Below are 18,391 nucleotides of genomic sequence, written 5' to 3' on the forward strand. Positions count from 1 at the left end.
CTTGCCAGTGAGGCTAAATACAAGCAGAAGGAAACAGAAATATGAAAAACTGAGATTTTTTTCAACAGATTTTTTCAAGAGCTAATTGAATTGAGAGAGTTCAAAGTGCAGAAGAAGGGCTGATAGGGACAGGCATGTGCTGAAGACATGACGAGTGAAGATCTGAAAAATTCAGATTTGCAATGGAAACTCAACCCTCTGGTCTCGGCATCCCTACACATCCACACGCAGATAAACTCTGTATATAGTGTGAATATATGTATCTCAACACGCACCCATATAGGTGGCAGCAATGTACACAGGTGTGTAAGTGTAGTGAGGTATGAGAAATGCCAATGCACTGCAGCTTGTTTGCGTCCTTACCTGTTGTACAGCAGAGCAGAATGGCCGAACCTGTTCACATCGTGATGGAGACCCGGGCGAGGAAGAACAGACCACTTATTGCAAGCTAGGATTAAGGAAAGATTATTTCAGAAAAGCACCCTTGGCATCATTAATGACTCAACTTAGGTAGCACTTTTCTTCCTGAAAGATCCCAAAGTGCTTTAATCTACAGCGAGACGATTCTACCCATCAGCAAAACATAAATCTCTGGAGTGAAACAGTGCTTTCATAAACTGCTCTGTGTTATCTTCTTTTGCAAGACTGACGACTTTGCCTTCACCCCAGCTGCCACGGTATGACAAAAGGGGAAAGGAAGGATGCAGTGGCTCTGTGCCATCATCTAGACTGATCATAAAAAAGAAAAGTTCTTGAACAAGGAAAGCTTCATGGCCTCATGTAGAAGAGATTATTAGCTCTTTGTCAATCACGTGTAATTAAATGGCGGTGACCTGAGTTGTTTTTTTTTTTTTTTCATTTACTACTGGAATTTTTCACTGCATAACAAGTTCAGTTTTTATCTGTTTATATGTGAATTATTTGCAATTTTGCCCCAAACCAGTATCACTGAGAACAGAGACTTATCTTTTTTTTTTTTCATTGCATTTATACTCCTAGAGGGTAGATATCCATGTTTTTAAAAATATTTTTCAGTCATCATAGCTTAAGGATTTTTGGTTGTTTTTCTCTTTTAATATAATGTGAGATTATTCCATCTTTTTCTATTAGCATAACATTTATAAGTTCTGCTTCATTTTTTACTTGGTTTCTCAGGTAATTTCTTCCTTTAGGCAGCATGAAAAAAGAAAACAACCTAAGAAACATATAACCCACTGAGCAATCAAAGGAACAAAAGCAGGAAAAGTCAGTCCAATTCCTACCACTTCAGCTTTGCAAGGTGAATGGGATCACCTTGGGGGCTAACATCCCAGAGGCAGTTGTGTGTAATTTATGCAATTAAGGCAGAAAAGTCAATCTGCTGTGAAGATCTACAAAGCCCCGAAATACTTGCAGATTTTTAATACAAGATAATACTGTTGTTACATGGACTGTGCCTCTGAAAAAACAAAGTCCACAGACCCAAACTAGTACCTAAACAAACCAAGAGAGCAGGGAAAAACAACTTCATTTTTTCTTTATGAAATTTAATTTGGAGAATTGTTCGGTAAGAAAGCTGACCCTAAACTATGCACCTGTACAAACTTTTATTCAAGTGATGACAAATAAATGACATAGGGCCCAGTTTGGGGGTTTAATGCTTGGGTAAATTATGATTTTGAAGTTTATTTTTAAATGTCACTTGGTCTATTTTTGAGAATTTAACCTAGCCCAGCATCACTTGTGAGACAAGCACGCATGGTTCCAATTTTTAACAGGAGACTTCAGCAAAATTGGACAGCAATTTGCAATTTTTTATCCAGCAAGTTGTGAATTATGCGACGCCAAGAAACATATTTTTCTAGATTAATAGAAGGCCTGGAATGTTTTGCTTTCTAAGCTTCTTTCCCATCTTTACCAGAAGATCAAGTACTGGAAAAAATGACTGATTCTGAAACTACAAAGAATTCTCTCCTTCCTGACTTATGAGTTAAGCCAACCCTAAAACTGACAATGCAAAGGATTTTATTAAATATATTACTCAAATGGAACACATATGCTCAGAAAACATATGAAAGGATCTGAAAACATCCAGCCTCTTTCTATGCTTGGCAACAGAACTGAATTTTTGAAGGGATAAATAGAAAAAAAATAATTTCTCTCCTGTGGGGAAGAGAGATGATAACATGAGTATAGACTATACAAATATCTCCCACTATATTAAAAAATAATAAAATTAAAAGCTTATTTAGAAATGCAAGAGAATGGTTACTTAAACTACAGTAAGTGGATTTTGAGACAGGCTGCCAGTGAAGTTTCTATTCTTGTTTTAGGTACATCCCATATGCGAGATTTGTCTCCCTAGAGACAAAACTGCCCCAGGGTAGGAAACTCTTTTATAAAGGCCAGAGAGACTCATTTGGGGAACACGAGGTGCTAACTGGTCATTGCAGCGCCCAGAACATGGGGAAAAGGCTGTGAGCCTGCTCTAGCCAAGTGCTCACCCAACCTGAGAGTCAAGGCAACCCAAAAGCTCGTCCTGAGAAGCAGTGGGAATGCTCACGGGTAGGGGCAGCTGGACTGTTACCCCCAAACCTCTCAGACCAGGCATTAGCTGGAAAGTTTGGATGGAATAAGCTCCAACCTGGTCAAGTGGTAGGTAAAAGGATAAGAATCATTAGTGTGTTATTTTCAGGTCTACCTGATCTGCAAAGCCCCGAGAATCTCAGCACACATCTCGGCAACGTCTGTCTGCATCCCACAAAAACAACTCTACGTCCTCACGACACCCAGTGCACGTGGGCTGACTGCTCAGAAGTTTGGGCAGAGCAAGTAAGAAAAATTTGATGAGATAAATTAAACAGGTCACTACAGAAACAAGTTCTAACGGTGACAGTTAAAGAGCTGACCTGCCTTTGAGGCCTTTAGTTTAGGCTGAATATTTATTCTGATTTTCTCCAGTCTCCCTACCAGCACCCTAAGGTGTTCCTGGTTGTGCTCCTGGTCCATTTCCCACTGTGTTACTCACTGAGATGAGGCAGAACATGCAAGCAAAGCTGCCCTGCCATAAAGGGAATTTAAAAAGTGATTTATTTTTTTCTGAAGAGTTGTTCTTTCCACTTTCTAGCCTGAGACTCTCCCTAAGGAATGAGAGGACACAGGAGCACCACAGGGTCCCCCACCCCTGCCATGCGGAGTGCAATCAATGCAAGCTCCAATTCTTGTTTTTTTTTTGGTAAGAACTATGCTAGCTGACTACAATGACTATTTCCTGTAAAAGAAACTGCCTGTTAACTACACCGAATCAAAACGAACACCACAACTGATGCATTTTTTCCAAATTAATGTCATTTGTGTTTTACATCTAATAAACAGTTCAATGAGTCGGGGAAGACAACAAGACGTATTAAGAAAAATCCATTATTATTGCTATACAACCTTAAAAAAAATTACTCTCTCTTGTGCCTGTCAAAATACCCCAATTAAAATGTTTTTCAAGTAAAAATTCAAAACAAACCTATCCAGGAGCACACAGTAGATTCTACAGGGATGTGGTGTGAAATCAAAGCAAGCAGGGGAACAACCCCTGTAGCAGACAGCAAAATGCCACAAGGATGCCCAGCCCTGCTAACCCAGGTAATCCATTCCCTGGCACATTCCTTTCACAAACCAGGAGTGCCACCCCAGCAGACAGTTTATGTGAATATTTCAGGGAATCAATCCTGAGATCCCACATTTCAAGGAATAAGAGCAGAAGGCAGAATGTGATAGGAGCACAGAACAGTGGTTTTCTCCAGCGTGAATTATCTGGATGTGCATGCACCTTCTTTCATATAATTTCATTTCTTTTCTTAATGGTTCTCTCTCTCTCTCTCTCAAATAAATGCTGCCCTCTTCTGGCTCTTCAACCTCATCTAAACTTAATCCTTCAAAGTAAAACCCGCCTGTTCAGCTTTATGATTAAATAGTACTTATGGGGACATTTATGCTTATAAAGCATACACAAACTAACTGACATTACCAACAGCACAGCAAAGCAAGTGAGCCAGCCTTCAGTTAAAACAAGAGCATGCAGTGGACAAGCTGAGCTTCAGCTCTGCTTGTTATTATCCTAACAGCCTGCATTTCTCCTAACTCACAGATTAAAACCCGCTCAGAATCTCACTACAGCTTTTCAGCCGAGACATTCGAACAACGTGCATTCTATTCGAGAACATTTTTAACGCCCAAGGTTGTGTACAAACTGTTGACCACGAAACTGCTGCTCTATTTGCCTAGAAATCACTGCAGCAGCTCATTTGCTTGGTAATATGTACTAAGCTAAATGTGCTTCTCCTGATTACACATTCTTCTGCAGTACGCTTAGTAGCATTTGGTATGATATACCCAGCATGTAAATTAGTCTTCCTGAAGACAGCTCTTTGTGAATCTCTAAGAATTTTTTTTTATTATTATTTTTGCAAGAACTTACCAATATCATATGCCATAAAATCTGAAGAAAAGCACTTAGCGCCGTGGCTCATGGAAGTGTCGTTGTGCGTGTTTCCTCCAAACACCAGCATGGTTCCACTCATTATCACAGCAGTGTGCAAATAGCGAAAGAATCTGCTGTCTTTAAGAATTGTCCTTCAGAAATAAGAATATATGCATTAAGGAAACCGATTAGGACCTGGCAAAGACAAATCAATCCCTAAATCCAAGCTGGGGAATGATTTGGGCACGTGGTGAAGTAACGTGGAGGTCCTATTTAATTAGTCTTCCTAATGAGATACTTAACTTTCTCACCAGACTGTTCAATTCCTCCTGTAATTTCGCTCTCACATTCCAATCTGCTTTCTAATTTATAGGAGAAATACATCTATGAAGGCATCTCTCCAAAGCTCTGGATCCTAATCATCAATTCTTTCCCTAGGGATTATCAAGTTTTCACACTAACAGGGCTCAGTCAATTAAACCTGCTGATATGGACGCTGTCTGGGGAGACTCCAGCCCAGGCAGTATTAAATTTATAGGAACCTAAATCATTCTTTTAAATTGGGTATCATCTCTTGTTCAAAACTAACGAAACTATTTCAAGGAAATCTATGCAGCTGCCAACAGCGGAGCCCTGCAGCTTAACACCTGCAGAACTCGATGCCTCACCCGTGATTAAAACACGGCTGGCATTAATCTTATTAGCCAGTGACCTCACCTTTAATCAGCGTGATTAACAGCACTGACCACAAGCGGTCACCCTTTGTAGAGTTTCCCTGCTATTCTGAGAGGATGTGACTGCAGGAAAACCCTGATGTGACCAGGTCTGTGCTGCAGGCAGCGGTGTCACGGTTCGCGGGCTGTGCCGGTGACACTTCTGCAGACCAGCAGCATCCCGAAGGCAGCAGGTACCAAAGCTGAGACTTTCACAGCAAAATAGTCAGGAAACGGGGCTGGGGACCCATTCCTAGGGCATGAGCTGCAGTATGGCAGCACACGGAGCTTTCTGAGCAGGACCACAAGTGTCAGACTGCAAAACCGGCAGTCAAAGCACTGGAGGGAAACGGAGAGAAACAAGCCTGCCAGAATAAGGATTAGGAGACTGCTTTTTTGCCCTTCCTTACCACGAAATCCTCGGAACAAAAGAAGAAGTCAGTAACACCAAAAAACCTACAGATAAAGATGACCAGACAGCAGGTGTCCTCCTGCAGGGTGACCGCTCGCCTGCTCTGCCAGTCCTCTGGAGGCTGACAAACTGAATGCAATGAAAGAAATTTGGTGCTGGAACTCTTTGGGAGAATATTGTCACACTTGTGACATTTGCTGCCTGTTCAGCCAGGTTTGCCAGGCTGAACGAGAGTATTAAATGAACTAAGAAAGGAAGTGAGGCTATTACCATGTGTACAACTGAGCAGCAAGGAAGATTTTTAGAAATTTGTCACTAGTCACTTTACTCATCAGTAAAAACTCACCAACTGTTGTTGCAGACACACAAGCTATTTTAAACTCTAAGAAAAAAAAAAACAATATGGTGACTCAAAATTACACATGTTCATTCAAAAGACCAGCCTCCTATCTGAACGGAGCCTTTAAAAAAACTTGAGAAAAAACACAGAATTGAAGAAAATGTATTTCACCTCCATAGCTCAAAGTTGTGACGTTTTGCTATAGCTCTCTAATAAAACTCACCTCTGGGCAGAAACCACTCACAGAAGATTCCAACTTAAGAAACAAATGTTTCAAACAGTTACACTGTTTGAAGAAAATGGGGTTATAATTGAAATTCTTTTGTGGTCTTAACTGCAGAATGAATTACCACTCACTTGACTGCAGTAACTGTGCTCCTATGCAGAATCTGTACTGCTGGCAAGAAAGCCCCATCAAATATTTCTCTTTCCAGCTTTAATACAACAATAGATTAAAACGGATTTCTTGGCTCGTTTACAGCCTTGATTATGTGTGATTATGTGATTCTCGAGTCATAAAAGACAAAAATAACACATAAAGGAGCACACTGTCTATCCTGAATGCAAGTAACTCTGTACTACTGCACCCTTATCAGGTAACCCATCCTCTTGCCCACAACGTAACAAAAGGAAGGGGATGGTACACAGGAACAAGAAGTACTTACCACATACGGGTATTAACTTCGTATTTGTACAAGTCATCTGCTAGCCTGTACTTGTTGGCACTGAATGCCTTGTAACCTCCGTGGATGTAAATTGATTCTGTACTCGGATCGTAAACACTGCTGTGACCATACCCTCCTTGCACCAAAGCTCCACTTGTCTGTAAGATGCTCCACGTATTCGTGGCTGAGAAATGAAAAACGGGAGAGACAAAACACGGTTAATTTATCTCCATTAATAACTTATCAAGAAATCTGATGGTGAAACAAATTGGGTTTCCCTTGACTCAGCTCTATATGCTGTCTATCACTTGACATCCAGAAGTATTCTCCTTCAGGTAGCAAGTTTGTTGTCAAGAATTATTGTCAGGTATTTTTAATTAGGCCAGAAACATCTCTTTACAGTGGTTTATTAAATTTTGCAGACAAGCTAAGTAAACGAAAGATAAAAATGACAGAAATAATATACTGCATTTCAGCAACATGAAAATGAAAATGACAGCATTGTGGCTTGATTTGGAATAGTACCCAAAAGCACCTTTATTTTACATATTTAAGCACTGAAGCCAAGTTACGTATGACTGTGAAGAACACTACAGTTAAAAAATAATATATGATTAACGGTCCTATTCTGTCATTCAAAAATAATATTTATTTGAAGCACTGCAGACATAATATAATGGCAACTGAAACAAAAACCACCAAAATTTCGCACCAAATCTCTGTAGCTAGTGCAGAGTGAAACCCTACACAGGCTTCCTAACTCCAGGGCAGATCCAACACAAAAAAGGCAAAGGAAGTTAACAGTCTGCAAGCTCACACACAGGAGCACCAAACAGAAAAATAAATCACTGCCCCAAACATCCTGGTTTTCTCCAGCTTTCACCCAGAAGAAAGCTCGCTCACGTGGACACCAGCGAACCAGAGTACACTCCAGCAGATCCTCTGGATCAGGATGACCGAGGGACGAGGATAACGGGTCAAAAGTGCTTACACAGCCACTACTTCTGACAATAATGAACACATTCACGTTGTAAACTTCCTGTGCTTAACTGTGATCTCTATGTATCCAGCGGAGCAAGGGATATGCCTCCAGAGAGCCATTTCAGCGCAGCTGCTTTAGGGAACAGTTCATTTCATCTGGAGAGCTTCCTACGTTTCTCCACCACTAATACTAGAAATCTCCAGATCCTAAAATCAGAGTCTGGACTATCCCCAGAGATATGGAGTAAATGGGAGTCCAGAAAGTTATTCCCTGTTCCCCTACGCATTCAGTAATGACTGCTATGGGAGATAGGTATAACAGCTTAAGTGGATACTTGCTCTCAATTGTTACAACCATTCTTGTCATAGGATACAAAAAATAATTTTGAAAATGTTTGCTTTGCAAGAAAGAGAGGAAAACAAATTCAAATGTCCCACAGTTATCCTGCTTTGTCTCTCAATTACAGCTTTTTTTGCCTTTGGGACCTAATAAGCTGGATAAAGCTGGAGGCACGTGGCTGGTTGCTCACTATTTGACCTACACAAATGCTGGAATTTAGACTGAACATCTTATAAAAATAAATAAATGTAGAAGAACACAGGCACCTTAGGTTTGCTGTCTGAATATGGATCACTGAAATAATTTTCAAATGTTAAAACGGACACAAAAGGCAGGTAGGACGCCACTCACCCAGGTTGTATTCTTGGACGTTGCTGATATACCCATAAAGAGGGCAGTGCCCAAAGATGACGAGCATGACCACGCTGTCATCTTTCAAGGTGATGATGTGAGCCGAGTGGCCAACAACAGCATACTGCTCCTTGGCTTTCGGTGTCGCCTGAGTCCACGTCTGCCTGGGAATGTTGAACACCCACAGCTGGCTGGTCACGTTCCCCGTGGCATCTATTTTTCCACCATACATGTATATATCATCCTAAAAGAAGTTAGATCTAAAATGAGGTATGGCATTTAGGAAACAGGTAATACGTAAATAATGAGGTTACCATATTTTAACTTCCCCCAGCCTAGGTATTTCTCCTTTCTCAAGGAAGGACAGCTCCCATCTCCTTCACCGGTCACATTTGATATGAAAGCAGCCACGACTGCCAGGCTTTGTACCCAAGTCCATGCTACCAGAATGCCTTCAGCACACAGAACTCACCCGAGATGACAAAATGGAGGGGAAGGAGTACATGGGGCAGGACTGACCTTCAGATGACAGACACTGAAACTGAGGTGTCTGTATGTTACCGGTGTCTAAGCATCCACTGTAAAAACAGCGAAGCCTGGAGAATAATTCCACTGTTCAAAAGCAGGGAAGGCTTGCCTTTGGGTGAGCTGACTTGCTCTCCAGATTTCCCTGCCTGTACTGACTGCATCTGTTTTCACTGTAAGTGGAGCTCAGAGGCTCCCCAAAGGCAGCCAAAGGTAGGCACCTGATGTTGAGTGTTTTAATAATGCAAGCTGAACCCGTCCCATAGCTTGCAAATGCAAGATGCAGAAGATAGCTGGCAAGAAAGGCAGTTAAGATGGAAAATGTTGTGTCTGCACACTGAAAGCTTTGTCTCTCAATTAAATACATTGAGAAAAAATATAGGACCCTTTGGAAAGAAGGGTGACAGGATACAGGATGATTAATAAAATCCTGTCTAATTAAGAGCTAAAAAATCCATCTAGTTTTATTTGGGGGTTTCTCCAGACATCTTGGAATGACTCAAAAATCCACCAAAGTGTGTAGTGAAGCCCTGCTTTATTGCTGACAAGATGGTAACAACCTTGGAAAGGGAAATTCTCTGTTACAGTTGGCTTTCCTTGGGAAATTGCTGAGAACCCCCACCTGTCACTGACTATGAACCTACCATAGTACTAAGTGTATCAATCCCTTGAAGCTAGGAATTTCCATCTTCATTAGGTTTTTCCAGTGATCTGTTTGTGAATGGTGCTGTGTGGAGTTTTTCAAGTGTTTTTAGTTATACTTAATATAAGCTTCCACTGTGATGGGCTAATTAACAGATCAAAACCAAAGATCAGTAAATAATTAGCTTGCTTCCTTCTCAAACAGACCAGGAAGCCAAAGGCTTTGCCATTCTGCTCTCACCTGGCCTGCACCCACAGCAATGCAGGCAGGTGAGAAATGATGTAAGAAAAGTCAAATCCTCTTGTTTCAGATGCTGGAAGAAGAGATTCACAGGTCTGTTGCAGAAGCAGATCAGCTCCAAAAATCCCTAATTCGTCAGCTCTGCTGCTATGCTTTGGACAATAGATGCCTTGCAACAGGACCCGTGGGAGCTTGCTCATAATAAGTACATGGGCTACACAAAAAGCAGCTGGGGAACCAGAGGAACTCCAGCAAACTCCAGTCATCGGGCATGTCTTAAGAGCACAGACAGTGAGAAGGAAATAATTAACTCACTGACCTCAAACAGCCTTAAAAAACTCTGAGAAAAGAGGGAAAGGAGGAACACGCAAGCAAAAGCACTACAGAATTCCTAGGATACCAGTCCAAGGGTTCCCTGGAGTACAAGTACACAGACTGGGACATCCATGCACAAGCCTTTGAAGAAGAAAAGCTTCCTCCAAAGCATGACTGATGTGTGGAAAGGGGTTAGCGGGGTAGGGGAGAAGAAGGGAAAAAACAGCTAGGTGATGAATGTGCAGCACTGAACTTACCTTATGTATCGCCAGCGAATGACCGTATCTCATCTCTACCGAGTTCACAGTGCTGTTCAGGGGAAGCCACTCTTCAGAAATAAGATCGTACCTGTGCAATAAAAATTGAAATGATTTTCAGAGAAGTTGCTATCAAGTTGCGAAACTTAGTGCTTGCTCTTTCCAGAATTCGTTGGAAATTATTTAACAAGCGTCCCACCAAGATGTCAGCACACACAAAGCATGCATGTAGACTAAAAAAAGATCCCATCAAGCCTGCTCTGTTACTCAACATCCACAAATTGATTTGCTTTACCCTGAGTTTTCTTCCTCATGCAGAGCCAAGAGCTAATGCATTTGCTCTTAAGCTATGACAATTTACACCGAAAGACACATTGCAAACAGTAGAAAAAGGTTACACTAAGCTCAGGTAAGTCCCAATTACTTGATAAAAAAACTGCCCGTGTTTAAAAGACATTTTTAATTATATCTTTGTCATTCAAGCGTATTTTTTTTCTGTAAACTTGAAATAAGATAAACCCTCTGCCCTGAAAATGGCCTCTGGCTTCTTAGATAAAAGAATGAACTATGTTTGCCAGGCTTAGAGCTGTGCAAGATAAAATCAGCTCTGAGAAAGCATTTAATGAAGGCACGGGGTATCTGTTGAAAAATCAGGCATGACTTTGAAAGAGTAAATTGTGGATGTAATCAGCAACTGTTCAACAATATGTATACATTTGTAGCTCCTCTTTAACTTCCACTAAGTAAATGCACAGCTTTCACACAGGTCAATGACAGTGAGGTATGCACGTAGCCCTGGAAAAAAATCCTATATTAGCTTTTGCCTAGATATGCCAAAATTCTGTCAAGCTCCAGAGGAAGCCTGAAGCGTTTTTACGGGGGATTTCAAGGAGGATACACAATTTTTACTTGATATCTTAGTTACTGATAAATCTCCTAAACAGGTTGCGTAAATGTCATCATCCCAAAATGCCACTCCCAGTTTGGTATCCCATTCCACATCCACAGTAATCAGTATGACTTCAGCAAGGTGTCAAACACTCTGGAGACACACAGACACAATATCATGAAGGGCTAGTAACACAGAAGTAGAACTACCCTCTTTGAATACAAGGCTAGATATAATTTATAAACTAGCCTAGAAATATATAGTAAATAGTTGAATGCTGTCATAAGCAGATTAACCAAAAACTCACTGAATATTAGGAATCTTACAATTTTCTTTTCCAAAATGAGCACCTTATCAGCATTTTCCCACGTCTCAAACGTGAGTCAAAGTTTTTATTATTGCTGTTTCCCCTTGGAAATGGAGCATAGGGGAAAGCACAGCACGTCAGTTAGCATTTTCTAAAAATAATTCAGAGGTCTGTGTTGTTCTTAAAGTATGTTATCTAGGTTTATACTCACGCTAAAACCTTCTGAGAGTCAGAATGATTGAAGACATAGCCTCCAACAATCCACATTTTATTGTCGTGGATTACGGCTTTGTGAGATGCTCTAGGAAGTTTTGGAAGAGAATATTCTTCCCGGGTCCAAAATGACTGGTTTGCGGGAACAGGAATTGAACAGCCAGGACCTGGGAAAAACAGTTTGAGAAGTTAAACGTTCTTGCCAAAGTCTGCATTTCAGCCAGAGGTCAGTATCCTGCACCACAGGTGATGAAGATTGTGCATGGCCAAGTACTCGATGGAAGTTCTGCTCGCCATTTCCTTGCCCACGGTAGCCATCAGGGATGGACCTGGTGTGCAAGGACCTCACGGGACTGACCTCCCAACCACAACCACATCCTTCAAGCCTAAAAAAAGGTTTCAGAAAAAAAAAAAAAAGCGGTTCCAGACCAGATGAATCCGTGTTCTAGTAAAGCAGACAAGCCTCTCTGCTCTGTACCCCTCTGATTAGGGAGGCGTTGTGCAGACCCCTTCCAGCTCCACACTACAAAGGCTTCTTCCAGTATTTATCTTCCTGCCATGGGCCCTCACTCAGAAGCCCCAGGACCACCTGTGGAAGCTTCAGGAGAGCTGCTCAGCAGCACGCTGTAGAAAAACAAAGCTCATACTGTGCTGCTTGCTATCTTTCTCTTTTTGTTCCCAATGCTGCTTTTGTAAATTGTTCATTTCATGTTTTATCCATATTTTTTCTGCTCTTAAACTAACTTCGCTGCCAGGCTTTCCTTCACAGCTCCCCATGCAGTGGGGCTCCTGCCCATCAGGTGGCAGGAGGAGCTACAGGAAAGGGGCAGCCAGAGAAGCCACGCAGGGCAGAAAACCCACAAGACTTTGTCCATGTTTCAGATCCCCATCAAACAAAAAAAGCAGCACAGGCCCACCACAAAATAGCTAGCCTGGATCTTCCAGCTCCCCGAGGACGAACAAAGTCTAACTGGGGCTGCATGTTGTGGCTCCTGCAGCAGAACAGGAGCAGCAGATGGCACGGCCTCAGCAAGGTGAAGAGCTGGATGGAAGCTCTCCCTTCTTCTCAGTGGCACCCATCCATACGCACAAGGCTGCGACAGAGGGCACAGGACATGCTGAAGAGGCTCAGGTCTTTAGAAGGGAAGGGGTTTATCGGGACAGCCGTTAGGTAATCACAGAAGCGAATCACAGAGCTGCAATCTTGACTGCAAGAGGCAGCACCTGCTTCATCTTGTCGAGTACCCACCAAAAACAGTCTCCAGTTCAGGAAAGCAGACTGGAATATGGCCTTGAAAAACTCCCTGTTTCTAAGGTAAGCGAACATTTCTAGATGTTAAAAACTTCAGAACAGGAAATGGGAGGAGAGCAGCTTGCACCTCATTCTGTTGCGGTCTGTTTTGGGGCTTTTGTTTGTTGTTGGTGGTTTTCATTGTTTGGCTGCTTGTTTTGTCTACGTACTAACCTGATACTCAAGTGAAAGATGAGGAAAAAGAACAGCAGGCTAGGAATCCAGCAAACGCAAATCCACCTTTCCTGTGGATTTATGCACAACCAGGCTCCAGAAAAGCATCACAAGGCTCTGCACCGCACAAGGGGATGTGGCCTTCCTGCTGATTACAAGTGTATGACCCTGAAGTATGTTGTCTGGGGCTGCTTTTGTCTGAGAAGCAGGCGTGTTAACCTCAGCACTGGCGCCTCCTCTCTAGGACTCTTGTTTTGCCAAGCGGGATTCTTTCTGCAGTGCACAACACACTGTATGCTTTTGCAGTGTGGCTGAGCAGTGGCAGAAGTTGTTGTCCGTGCTGTAACTGCTTGTATTTCACAGAAGACTAATTCTAGTGCATCACTCTAGCTTTGCAAAGAAAATATGTATGTTTGGTCCAAACTGTTGCTAAGACTGATGTGGCTGACAAGCACACCTGGACCTGAGAATAAAGTACTGTATGTATTCAAACGGGTTAACTACTGCCATCATATCACGCTCAACTTAGCTTCAGGTACACAGGAACAAGGTTTGAAGGTTGTGTCTTGTTTTTTTTTTGTTTTAGTTTTTATCTGATGCTGGCACACAACAGGTTGGTGCTGCTTTGTACAGTAAGTAGCAGAGTTGCTTTAATAAAAATTTGTTCCCAATGATGATATGAAAACTGGATGAAAGTTTGACTCCGTTCCTAGTTTAAGTACTAATACTTGTCAGGCAGAACAGTCTCAAGTGCTTCCAAGAACCACATACAGAAAAGGCATCCTTTTAACAAGAGCTTCTCCATATTAATCACGAGACTTACCTTGCCAGCCTGCAGAGCACGAACATGTCTTTGTATCATTGAAGTTGCAATACCCTCTCTCAGGTGCCCCACAATCATCTGCGCAGTAGGGAATATCACAAGCTTCTCCTTTCCAGTATTTGGCACATTCACATTCAAGAGCATTGGTGCTGTTATTCAGCTTGCACTCTCCTCGGCCAGAGCAATTATTGGGACACATATTGAAACTGCAAACATCAGAGAAAGAAGGCTCGTCAGTAATGAAACAGGCTCCCAAGCCGCATCTCCTATTAACGAACAACAAGAGTGATGCTGAGAAGTTAATACAGCAGTTCAGCTGTTTGTTAGTATACCAACCAACAAGAACAGCTCATCTAGAATCTGATGTGATGGACCTGCGTGCATTAGTTCTGTACCTATCATCTACAGAGCGCCCTCACTTAATGAGTTAAACATACAACGGCTCTGAAAAATTATCAATAAAATTTTTAGCCATTTATAATGCAAATGAATTGTCTCAAAATCCCCAACATTAAGTGAAAAATTTAATCAGCGCATGAGGCTTTTGTGATGTCTGTGCAATTTGTACTTAAACTACTCGAAATCGCATGCTATTCTGGGATCTGCTCACCAAACAAACACTTGAGATGAATCCCAAGCCAAGGATAGGTCTCTTTTGAATCATTTCTGATTTTATAACATTTGCAACATGAGGCAAAACTAGACGCATCCTTGTTGAAGATGTAAATTCTGAGACCCTATTCTTTTCCAAACTCTTTTTTTTCCCTCCAGTCTATTAACCAGCATAATTCAAAGGCTGAGATCACAAGCCAATATTCCCACTGTCATGCGACAGGCGGAGTCACAGGCTCCAAGACCACGATTTCACAGGTATTTCTCAACTAGCTATCTCCAGTAGTAACTACATAAAGACTGTTAAACTGAAAAAAAAAATAAAGACATCCTTTTATCTCCTCTCCTCAAAAAAATGAGGAAACCTATTGACCAGAACACGCAGAAGAAAAAGAAACACACAGAACTGTACTTGAAGATTGTTTGAAATGATCAAAAAAAAGATGAGTTAAAGGAAAGAGATGAGTTAAAGCGACATTAAAACACAACAGAGGAACTTTAAAGGGCAGGTTATTCTTGAATTTCTCAACTGTATCGCAACAGTGCAATACTAACAGCTGGCTGTAGATGGTGTCATGGTTTATGGTATCAACCATCCTTTCAAAATGCCACTGCTTCAGCTGCTGTGTTTCAAGCAACTTTGCAAAAGCTCCTCATCTTCTGGATGCCCCACATTTTTCAAACAATCGACTATGTAATTTAAGGGATTAAAAAGGAGAAAAGCACCAAGACTGGTTTCAAAACTAAGCACATCATTTTAGGGAAACCTTTAAATTCTGCAAAGTCAGTTGTGATCAAGGACTTTGCAGCTGATTTTCCTGAAGACAGAGGTGAAACTTCTTCCAGTTTCACCCAATTAAAATCTCCTACTGCAGCACATACATAATTTGTATCTGTATGAGCATAAAATTCAAAGCCAACAATCCCCACCAGAATCACGAATTTCCATCTTTGCCTGTATTTCCTCACTGAGATCATTTACTCAAAAACTTAAGCTTTTTAAAAGCAGTCAATTTACACTAAAATTATTTATAAAAATAAGTGGACAGAATGTATGTCAGTGAACAGAAAACACTCACCTGTAATATTTCAAATACAAAACAAAAAACCACCCCACCACCACTCCAGAATAAGAAGCCAGACTAAGCGATTCAATCCAAGGACTGAATAAAAAGGAGCATCCCAAAGAAAACTGCTTGAGGATCCTCAGCAACAGATACAGTCCAGTGTCCCAAGTGAAACACGTACAATTATGCAAAAGCTTTTTTGTGCAGAGGTATCTCTGCAGAATGCATACAGGCACACAATCTGTCAGTTCTGACTCAGTAAGATCACATAAATCTAATAACATCAAATAAATAACGTAATGTCTTTCTGAGCAAGCATTTGCTCATGCTTACAGTTGACAACTGAAGTTAATGTTGAGCACATTACCGTCATTAGCCACTGTAAGAGTACAGTTGACAATCTAAATTCAAGTATCTACTCATAATTACACACTTCAATGGCAATTGCTTATTCCAAGACAGGACTGAGGAAAGAGGAAACCTTTTGCTCAACCTGCACCGTTTATGTAATCTCCAAAATCACTCTGGAGCGGTACTACTTACTTATACGTTATGTTAAAGCCAGTCAAATTATAGGCAGCATCACTGAAGAAATGCAGAAGAGCATATCCAGAAGTAGCTACAACTTCGGGTACTGTTTCATTGCTATCTTTCTCAGGAACAATAAGACCGCTGAAAAAGAAAAAAAAAATGGAATTTAAATAAAAGGGAGCAAGGCAACAAGAGTAAACACAGTATGCACATGAAATAATTGAAAGTGAAGGTATTTATTTGCATCTATTTGAAGTATAACGAATTTGCGTATATTAATCCTCATTTTTGCAGAGCAGTGTTATCAGACGGGTTTTCTTCAGCAGAACTTCTCGAATATTCAAAAGAAAAATGTCTCACCTTTGTGAGTATTCATACTCAAAACTGCCACAAACTCAAAGGCCTAAGAACTCACAAGGCCCTGTCAGAAAGATAAAACCACATCCCACAGGGACCTGTTTATGAAGCCCCCCTACACGTTATCTGCAAAACAGTGGCCGCGTTACTGACTAAGGAGTCCTGACAAACCTTAGGATGCTGAAAATAGCATTACCACTACCCTGGGTGTGCACGATTTTGGTCCAAAAGAAGGAATGATTGAAGAAAGGAATGCAAATAGAAAGCCTTGAAGTAACCAACTTGACTCTTCTGAAAGACGAATGTACATTAAATGCTCTTAGCCTGAGTAACCCTGAGGCTGTCTGGAATCACGGTTTTCCTATTCTTACAAAAACCTAATTCCCCTCGTATTATTCTCCCACAATTTAAACAGGTCCCGTTCCCGAAACAAGGTGACACGCTTCAAGACAGAAATTAACGTGTCACAAAAGCATAAAAGCTGCTGTAGCAGGCAAAATTACAGGTCTGTCGAACCCAGTATCTTCCTCTGACCGTGAAGAAGGAAGAAAACGCTTGGGAAAGACTGCAACAAATGAAGCAAGTACGGAGCATCCTGGCCATGTAGTTATCCAGCTTCCACAAACCCACAGCTCAGGGGCTTTCTGACCCAGAGAATGCACCCACGCCAGCACGTTTAAATAAACCATTCATCTACGCTTGGAATTGCTTTCTCAACCATTAATACCCTTTACACCTGGAACATCTGCAGCAGGGAGGTCAACAATTCAGCTCTGCAATGGGAGAGAAAGGACTTCCTATGCTTGCTTTACATCTGCTGCCTGAACACCCACCAGTGCCCCTTGGGCTCTTCCACTATGAGAAAAAACAAAATCACCCTTTCCTCACCGTCTTCTTGCCACCCACTATTTTTAAAAGCGCTGTCCGACTCGTCACATCCACGTTTGTTGGCTTTTCAAACCTGAAGGGCTGTCACTCTCCGTATTCCCACCTCGTTCATTGCTTCACACCACCCATCTCCTCCAGTTGCCTGCCAGGCTGTGCGGCTCCTCCAGCTTCTTACGGGGCGGTGGGCAGCGGCGAGGACAGGGGACAAGACTATTTACCTCGGGTGCCAAGTGACAGGACACAAGGAAATGGTCTCGAAGTGTGCCAGGAAGGTTTAGATGGGATAGCGGGAAGAATTTCTTCACGGAGAAAATGATCAAGCGCTGCCCAGGGAAGTGGTGGGGTCCCCATCCCCAGAGGCATTCAAGAGACGTGTGGATATGGCACTGAGGGACATGGATTAGTGATGGGACTCCACAGGTCAGGCTGATGGTTGGCACGGGGGATCCTGAAGCTCCTTTCCAGCCTAGAGGATTCAATGAATCTACTCGAGAATGGGCACAGTACAGAGGGATACAACGGTTTGCCAAAATACTTGAATAAAATGAAAAGGGGAATAAATGTCTCTTGAAAAAAAATGAACTACCAGCTATTTACCTATTGCACAAGACAGTTAGTATCTGAAAGGCAATGTTTACCCTGCTTTTGACAGAAGCCTGACAACAAGAAAACAAAGAAGCCAGTTCCTCCCTCATACAAAAGCCATGAGAACAGCCACAAATCTGAAGTCTATTGAATTCCTTTAAGCCTTTATCTAAGCAAAGCCCATTGTCTACCACCACCTATTAATAGTCAGCTCTTATTTTTCTGACACAGAACCCTCTTCCCCACCAGCCCCAGTCCTGTTTCCAACAAAAGGCCAAGCCGAAGCCTTAAAAGCAGAGCCCCAAAGGCTGGACGCAGACCGAAGGCAGCCCCGGCTGGCCGGGCTGCAGGCAGGCAGCACATGCGGCGGCGAGGAAAAGCAGAATTTTTCTCATTAAAAGATCTTAGTTATCCTCTTT

General features: G+C 41.9%; 1 protein-coding gene across 2 annotated transcripts in view; it reads right to left on the bottom strand.

The window, feature by feature from the left end:
- ATRN (attractin) overlaps positions 1 to 18,391 on the bottom strand; it is a 148,359-nt gene that overhangs the window by 87,624 nt on the left and 42,344 nt on the right. For both annotated transcript variants that reach the window (XM_066997066.1, XM_066997067.1), the window contains 8 exons: positions 16,155 to 16,283; positions 13,933 to 14,138; positions 11,643 to 11,811; positions 10,236 to 10,326; positions 8,256 to 8,499; positions 6,584 to 6,767; positions 4,451 to 4,605; positions 364 to 448 (listed from right to left, as the gene is read on the bottom strand). In XM_066997066.1, the coding sequence (XP_066853167.1) occupies positions 364 to 448; positions 4,451 to 4,605; positions 6,584 to 6,767; positions 8,256 to 8,499; positions 10,236 to 10,326; positions 11,643 to 11,811; positions 13,933 to 14,138; positions 16,155 to 16,283 (1,263 nt within the window). The remainder of the gene's footprint in view (positions 1 to 363; positions 449 to 4,450; positions 4,606 to 6,583; positions 6,768 to 8,255; positions 8,500 to 10,235; positions 10,327 to 11,642; positions 11,812 to 13,932; positions 14,139 to 16,154; positions 16,284 to 18,391) is intronic.

This window comes from Anser cygnoides, chromosome 4 (assembly GCF_040182565.1).
Source record: "Anser cygnoides isolate HZ-2024a breed goose chromosome 4, Taihu_goose_T2T_genome, whole genome shotgun sequence".
Taxonomy (NCBI): domain Eukaryota; kingdom Metazoa; phylum Chordata; class Aves; order Anseriformes; family Anatidae; genus Anser; species Anser cygnoides.